The 8,774-nt window shown below is 34.5% G+C and overlaps 1 protein-coding gene across 1 annotated transcript; it reads left to right on the top strand.

Annotated features, from left to right (window-relative positions):
* The first annotated feature begins 2,607 nt into the window (after positions 1–2,607).
* On the top strand, positions 2,608–5,111 carry LOC136248165 (probable outer membrane protein pmp6). Its single transcript, XM_066039979.1, has 3 exons — positions 2,608–4,165; positions 4,209–4,979; positions 5,053–5,111. Exons 1-3 carry the CDS (start codon positions 2,608–2,610, stop codon positions 5,109–5,111), a joined length of 2,388 nt encoding a protein of 795 aa, XP_065896051.1.
* Positions 5,112–8,774: the final 3,663 nt, after the last annotated feature.

Below are 8,774 nucleotides of genomic sequence, written 5' to 3' on the forward strand. Positions count from 1 at the left end.
ATAGTTATTGTGTATAGTACAGCCTAGTAAGTGCTATAAACATTATTCTAATTTGTACAGAAGCCATAGCTTAGCAATCATTGTTTGCCAAGTTGGATAACCCTATATGATTCATAGAACTGCATAATGTTGGTGAAATCTTCAATGAAGTGTAGCTCAGTAGTAAACTTTAATTATTTGTTGGTCAAAACAATGTAGTCATTGACTTTGGATGGGAATGTGAATCATTCACAATACCGGTTATACACAGAGTAGTGCATGTTGCTTTGTTACACATTTTCAGTTTCTTTCAGTACACTAACAGCACAACTAAGTCAGTTCATGGTGTATGCACTTAGGACCACGTGACCAGAAACCAGCCGCACATCACCATGGCAGTATCAGCAGGTGTATCAAAGCTAAAAGTGCCTTTAGTTTGACATGAATACTTCCCATAAGTAGCTGTGAAATTTATTATATTTATTGGAATTTTCTACCAACAGACTGACTAAAAAATTAGCTGATGCTTTCAGACAAGCAAAACTCAATAACAGCTATGGCTACAGATGCAATGTTAGACATTACCCAGGTGCCTTTAGACATAACACTTACTTTTGGCTTCTTTTGTGTCTCATTTCTTTTGCTGACAAAACATTGTGTCATTCACTGTAGCACATCCAATGGCTGTGTTCTATCTTCAATTGTCTGTAACATTTACATTACTTCTTAAAGCATCCAAAGTAAGCACATCGGTAATTTTTAATGAATTAGAAGCATGGGAGTTTCTGATTGGATCAAGCTAATTTGGTGTAGTGGCCTCAAGAAAACTGGGCTCTTCTGATACATTGTATCAGCTGATCAAAGCAACAAAGAAGATAACCAACATCTATATATAATCTATCCCAGTACAACAGCATATGGTTTCTTCCATTTCTCAAACAACAGGGTGATCATTTAGTTGTAAAATAGCTTCACATAACTCTCTCCAAATGGTCGCTATATATTGTGTTCAAGAGGCAGAACATAGTTGAAACTATACAAAATAGTTACATTACTTATTAGTGATTCTATTTTACAATTATAACCTAAAATGTATGGCACTATTGTTTCCTTTGATGTGGTGTTATTGGTGTTGTTGTAGAAGTGTATAGGGAATTAGGTTAATAATGGTTTACAAACAAGAGTAAAGAGAAATTAAGAGTTTTACAAGATAGTGAGATCATTACGTAGTTAAACAGAGAGATCGTCACCTAAAGTGTAAATCTAACTCCTATATCTGTCACATTTATTCAGCCATACTGGTTTATTTGGGCTATAGTAGGAATTAAATGTGCACTTCAGCACACTTGCACAATACCAACATGCAAATATGTGGATATATATAAGTGACGTTTCTGCAGTTATTATACATAATATTATCATGATACTTATTGCTAACCAACGTTATCATTATGACATCTTTTAACAATAAAAAAAGAACATAAATACAATTAAAGGGATACAAATACTAGCAATAACAATGTAGCACATATATGGGCCGATTGCATCATGTCCACGAATACTTATGAAAATATGCACCCATGAAACCTAGTAAGTGCCATGTAAATGCCATTGTAATCCACATAATTAGGTTTTACGATGTCTTGTGGTTTTTCATTCAGTATGGTTTCTGTGACTACAAATAGAGGTAGCATTTCAGTGATGTTTCATGTGTGAGAAATCAAGATGATTTTAAGTGTAGTTCTGCTAATTCTGCTATTAAAGACAAGTGAAGGAGTCACCAGCGATACAAAATCTCAATATTTTGCTGCTGCTACTACTAAAGCAGGTACTATGCATACTGAACTAACCTATTGTATTACTGACAATTTCTTTCCAGTTTTTGATGATGTTTTCAGTGATGTCTCTAACAATTCTGTAATCAACATAACTAGAGATGTTGCGCTCTCTTCAAATGTGTTGCTGGAAGGCTTTGAAAATGTTACAATAATTGGACAAGGAAATCCCACTGTGAACTGTAATGGTATTGGATCAGTAAAGTTTGTATCCTGCAATGATGTGACAATTGAAGGTGTCAGTTGGGAGAGGTGTGGTTCTATTAATCTTCCTGGAATTGAGTTGTATAATTCTTTCAACATAACAATTCAAAACTGTTCCTTCCATCACTCTATAAGACAAGCTGTTGTACTGTCAAAAGTGTCAGGAAATGTGTACATTAACAATTGTCAGTTCACTCAGAACAATTACTATGAAGGTCATGGTGCTGTGTTATACTATTCAAAGGGAAATGAAGATTATCAGTTAAGATTAATAATTTGCAACTGTAATTTCTCTGATAATTCAGCTGCTAGTAGTTTGGTCTACTTTAGTAGTTCAATAAATGAGTCAAAAGACTGTTTAAGCATTCAAAATTCTGTGTTTAGTTACAACCAAGCAGTACCAGTTTACATTTCACATAATACACTTCATCTTAAAGGTGATGTATTGTTTGAACACAATGTAGGACATGATGGGGGAGCAATATTTAGTAGTATCTCACTTGTTACTTTTGAAGACAATTCCAATATCAGGTCATAATTCAGCAACCACAAAATTAATGGTGGAAGTATTTTTCTTCATGATTCAAAAATGTATTTTGAGAAAAGAGTATTCATTTCCTTTAAAAATAATAGTGCAAAATCCCGTGGTGGTGCACTCTACTCAATTAGCAGTTCCGTTATACTATTTGGTGAACACTCAGTACTTGCATTTGAAGGTAATAAAGCTGGTCTCCAAGGGGGAGCTATATACTGTGAAAACTGTATTGCCTCATTTGAAGAAAACTCAAAAGTGAATTTTTCCAGCAACATGGCATTAAAGCATGGTGGAGCTATCTGTTCTTTTAATCATTCTGTTTTGTTATTTGATGGAAAATCAGCAGTAGCATTTACTGACAACATTGCTAAAATTGGAGGAGCTGTATACTCTGAAGAGCATGCTGTAGTATCGTTTGATGAAAACACAACAGTGATCTTTAATAGTTCTGCCAGTGAATTTGGAGGAGCTGCAGTTTCCTGTAATCAACATTGTAATGTTGTTTTTAATGGGAGCTCGACAGTAATGTTCATTAACAACAAAGCAGACATGTATGGAGGAGCAATCCTCTCCAGTGGTGACTCTGGTGTAGTGTTTCAGGGTAATGCACATGTGATATTTAAGGATAACAAAGCAAATCTTGGACGAGCTATGAATTATTTTGATCATTCTGAAATTTCATTTCATGGGACTGCAAATGTAACATTTACAGACAACATTGGTAGTGAAGGAGGAGCTATAGTGTCTGGTCATAATTCCAGCGCATCATTTGGTGGAAATGCTACAGTGACATTTGTAAGGAATCATGCTAAAAAAATTGGAGGAGCCTTATGTTTCCATGACTACTTCAATGTCACTTTTACACAGTATTCATATGTAAAATTCATTGACAACAGAGCTAACTATGGCAGTGCTGTGTATTGCATAACTCACTGTAATGTGTTCTTTAATGGAAACTCAAATGTGACATTTGGTAACAACAGTGTTCAATATGAAAGGACTATGTATTCTTGGCATTATTCAGCTATATCATTTGGAGGAAATTCAAACGTGATATTTACAGACAACAGAGCTACACATGGAGGAGCCATAATGGCTGCACTATATTGTGATGTATCATTTTATGGAAGATCAGCTGCTATGTTTAGTAACAACAGTGCAAAAAATGGGGGAGCTTTGAGATCTGAACAGCATTCTAATATATCATTCAGTGGAAATACAAACATTACATTCAAAAATAATAATGCTACTTACCATGGAGGAGTAATTAGTTCTCGTGACAGTAGCAGTATCAAATTTGATAAAAACACAACAGTAACTTATGATGGTAACAAAGCTGGTGAAAAAGGAGGTGTTATTCATTCTAATGATAACTGTGGCTTAATATTTCATGGAAACTCAAAAGTGACATTTAATGACAACTATGCAAGGTTTGGTAGAGTGATTTTATCATCAGGTGACACTGAAACATCTTTTACTGGCAACACAACAGTGACATTTAACAGCAACAAAGCCAATATGGGTGGGAGTATTTACTGTGAAAACAATTGCAACATTTTGTTTAATAGATACTCAAAGGTGACATTTGATGGCAATATAGCATCCAATGGAGGTGCCATGTTTATTAATAGGCACTCACATTTGTTATTTTGTAGGTGGCACAAATGTTAAATTTATAAACAACAAAGCCATGGATGGTGGAGCTATCAATAGTCAACAATCACACATTAAATTTGCTAAGGATTCAGTCACAAGGTTTGCCTATAATTTGGCAACTAGAAGTGGTGGAGCAATTTATCTTAACGACAACTTTTCAATGACATTTGACAATGAATGTGATGTTATGTTTCATTACAACAATGCTACTCACTATGGTGGAGCAATTTATGGTGAACTAAAACTAACCAACAAGAGTAAAATTTTATCCAACACCAGCAGTGTTAATTTTAACATCAACACCGCTTTTGTAGGTGAAGACGTTTACATGCATATTGAAGCATCATGTGATGAAACATGTTTGAATAGCATTGTAGGTTTAAATGTGACACACTATTACCCTCCTCGCAACTTAGCTTTATATAAACCAGCAACCTGTATTAATACTACCAATACATTCAATAATTGTCAGAGTTATTTTATATCTAATATAATGCTTGGCCAAACCATTAAAATCAATGCCTGCGTACTTAGTTTTTATGATCAACCTGCTGGAGGAGTGGACTTTGTTGTAACTGGTGAAAGCCAACATCACAAACTTGATGGTACACGATTTGTGCCTATCGCTTGTACTCTGTTTGAGGGAATCAGTGTAGTTGGGAAAAAGGTTTCTGATGAAACAAATTTTTCAATGTCTATCACATCATATACAAATAATGAAGTAGAAATTTCTGTTAAGCTAATAGCAGAACTATCACCATGTCACCATGGTTTCCACTATGATAATTCTACTCAAAAGTGTGTATGCTATGATGACAATGACATTGTGTTTTGTTCTGGTAGCACATCAACTATCAAAAGAGGTTACTGGTTTGGTATTGTTTATGGTAAAACAACAGTGACAGTTTGTCCTAACAATTACTGCAACTTCACTTGTTGTGAAACAACTAATGGATTTTATCAACTCTCACCAGTGAGATTTGATCAATGTAGTTCACACAGATCTGGTACTGCTTGTGGTAGTTGTGAGGAAGGTTATGCTCTCCCATTTGATTCTGCAAAATGTGTAAGTGTCAACAAATGTACAGCTGGGAAGACAGCACTGGTGATCATTTTGTCAATTATTTATTGGATAGTCTTGGTTGTAGTAGTTTTCGTAGTGACATACCATCATGTTGAGATTGGTTATTTCTATGTTATTACATACTATTACAGTATGTTGGATATTTTACTGGATCAAAATTTGAATAAATCACAAGGACTGTTTACTATTGTTAGTATTATGTCTAGTGCAGCTAAAGTAACTCCACAATTTCTAGGACAACTTTGCTTTGTGAAGAACATGAGTGGAATTGATCAACAAGCTATTCATTATGTGCACCCACTAGCTGTCACTATCATTGTAGGAATAATCAGCCAGTCAGCAAGAATGTCTTATAGATTCTCAGCATTTGTTAGTCGGGGAATTATCCGCATGGTTTGCTTTCTTCTACTGCTGACGTATACGTCTGTGGCCACAACTTCATTACTGCTACTGAGATCACTGACATTTCATAGTTTAGATAAAGTTTACACTTTCCTGTCACCTGGCATAGAATATTTTCATGGTCGTCATCTTCCTTATGGCATCATAGCAATATTATCTACACTAGTGATTGTGATTGGTCTACCACTTCTGCTTCTACTTGAACCATTCCTGAATCGCAAGATCAACTTTTATAGGATAAAGCCATTGCTCGATCAGTTTCAAGGATGTTACAAAGACAAGTATCGTTCATTTGCAGCTTTTTATATGATTTGTTGACTGGTGATAATTTCAATCATCGTCATCAATTCAACCAACAATAACACTACCCAAGTGTTAATAGCTGTCACCAGTACTCTCATAGCCTTGATACAGCTATTCATCAAACCATACAAACATAGGATTCTTAATATTCTTGATGGGCTGGTTTTACAATTAACAATAATTGTTACAGTGACATCATTTATTGACAGTTTTAGTCCAGGATTGCTGCTATCCATTATAATTCTTCTGGTGATACTACCCTTAATAGCATTTGTCACAATGGAGCTGATTGATACAAGGAGAACATCAAGAATATTATCACATACTTCAAACCCAAACCTGTTACTACAAATGACGACAATGAGTTAACCCCATAAGTGATGTTGGTCTTGTTATAGATGATAATATGAGGAAGAATGCTACCATTGTTGACTTGTAAGTATGTATACAACTAAACTATATGGATAAAATAATTATACGTACTTACAAATAATTACTGTGTGGGTGCACACATACTGTACAACTGCACAGGTGATTTCTGTAATACTGTAACAACTTAGGCACCCACAACTAATAACTAGTGGTCTATAGATCACATACCCGGTATGCTCATCATATCGGTAATACCTCAGAATTAAAGTTTGAATGTATTCAGAGTGCTTTTGTAAATCACATCCCATGCATTTAATGGCTCCTTTTGTGTATGCAAAGAATTACAAAATCAATTTGTTTTACGTGCTAACACAACAGTCACCTTGTTTTTGCTTGCAATTAACACAATCATCACACTCACTTTTCTACATTTTATTTCTATAAATTTTAATTTGAGGGTAAAACGAGAATGTCTACATTTTTAACTGATGAAAATTAGTAAAGCACAATGTACAGAATTTAGTTGGTAGTAGTTGAATAATAATACAATACTTAGTGTTTAGTATGAAGGATCCTGGATTAAGTACACATCAACCAAGCATGTTTATTCAAACAATGTACTTATACTTTACTTGCTTTTGGTGATGTTATTACAGATCACAGTTAGTGGTTATCATAGAATTGTATATCATAATCATTTGTGATATGTTACTATACTATTGATATTGATAAAATATATTTTTAATTATCTACATGTAGCAGAAGGAGAGATTCCAATGAGACAATAGTGATTCATGACACTATGATCCACTATCGTGACTCCATTGTGGAGATGATGAATGATGAAGATTGATCATGGACAACACAAAAAGTAAAACAAACAAAAAACATTAATACATAATTCATTTAAACTTGCACAATTCCTTCAAGCATACACATGTAATAATCATACTGCAGTTAAAGTAGCTACAGTGTATCGCATTTATATTTCCCCAAATTAATTCAGTATAAATAAAGCTTTGAATTTTGTTGTTTAAGTTACTAATTCCATGCAAAAAAACAATGTGGCTATATAATAAAGTGCATTCATAGACTTACATAATAGTGGTGTTAAAATGAGCATGACTAACAATAACATCACAACTAATTTGTATTTTATCCACACACAGTCTTGCTGTGTTTGAATTAAATAGATGAACTATAGTTAAACAATTATGGCTGTTTGAGTCTATTGTCAGTGCAAATATTAAAAGGACCTAATGACCAGCCAATGGGAATTAAATAGTAAGCATGGGAATGAAATAAAAAGATAAAAGCAAATCATCAATCTTTAATTATATCTGCATGCAACACCAGCTTAATTGTATAAAAGAATTCTTCCATTTAAAGTAATTTAAAATTAACTGGAAACCGCCTGGGTAGGCCAAATAAGCAAAGTATTAGTATTAAATTGGCTCACATTCTGCATGTTGTAGTTCCTTTCATTGTGTGAAATAAAGGTCAGACACTAGAAAAATTATAACTTTATTGGTCAACTCATGCTGAATTTTTTTGTATTTTCAAAGTGTAGTAGTGCTTTACAGTATGGTATTTGGCTAAGAGGGTACTATACATATTGGCATGTAATTAAGTTATGTGTTGCTGGTTTGTCCAAGCTCCAAGAAAATTCAGGTTACTCAGGTGGGGAGGGCAAGAATTTCTGTTTAAGTACACCAAAATATGTATGGGCCATTCATGGCTCACAACTGGCTAAAATAAAAGGAAACTTGCCATTTTCAACACCACAGAAATGTACAGGCACACACAGTCTTCCTCAGGTTGGCCAGAGCTCCATCGAGGTCATAGACTGCTTGTACAGATTTCCGCTGGGCTTGGGAAGGGAACACTGAAGCCTCACAGTGAAATTCAATAGTGTAGTCATACTGTTTTATGTTTGTAGTAAAAAAATTGAATCTGTTGTCATGAATGATAAGACTGGTAGACAAAGTGTTGAAGATGAGGTTTGCTACCTTGATGTTGAATTGTGATTTTCTACAGGGGCAGGTTCTTTTAAAGGTTGGACTGTTCATCCATTAAAATCATTTCTTTTTATTAGCTGAATGCATAAAGCTAAAAGTATGGGTTGTTAATCACAACAGCTTTTATTTTAAAGCTACATATGAAAGTACTGTAGAATTCCAACAGAAAATGCGACTGGATTTTGGAAAAACAATCCAAATCGCACATTAGAAGTTTCGAGATAAACGGTTTTAAAGAATTCAAGCCAGCATAACTTTCCAAGGATAGCAAGCATGCATATGAAATTTACACAAAAGATGCATCAATCTGTTACCTTTCAGGCCACTTCCAGTACTTGCAGCTGCTTGTAGAGTTTCCTGCCAAATAAGATAGAAAATCTGAGCAG

The sequence above is a fragment of the Dysidea avara genome, chromosome 2 (genome assembly GCF_963678975.1).
Source record: "Dysidea avara chromosome 2, odDysAvar1.4, whole genome shotgun sequence".
Classification (NCBI taxonomy): Eukaryota; Metazoa; Porifera; class Demospongiae; order Dictyoceratida; family Dysideidae; genus Dysidea; species Dysidea avara.

Coding starts and splice junctions, on each gene's coding strand:
- LOC136248165 (XM_066039979.1), top strand. CDS start 2,608: ATGTATTTTGAGAAAAGAGTATTCATTTCCTTTAAAAATAATAGTGCA. Junction 4,166..4,208: donor CAATATAGCATCCAATGGAG/GTGCCATGTTTA, acceptor GTTATTTTGTAG/GTGGCACAAATGTTAAATTT. Junction 4,980..5,052: donor ACTATCACCATGTCACCATG/GTTTCCACTATG, acceptor TTGTTCTGGTAG/CACATCAACTATCAAAAGAG.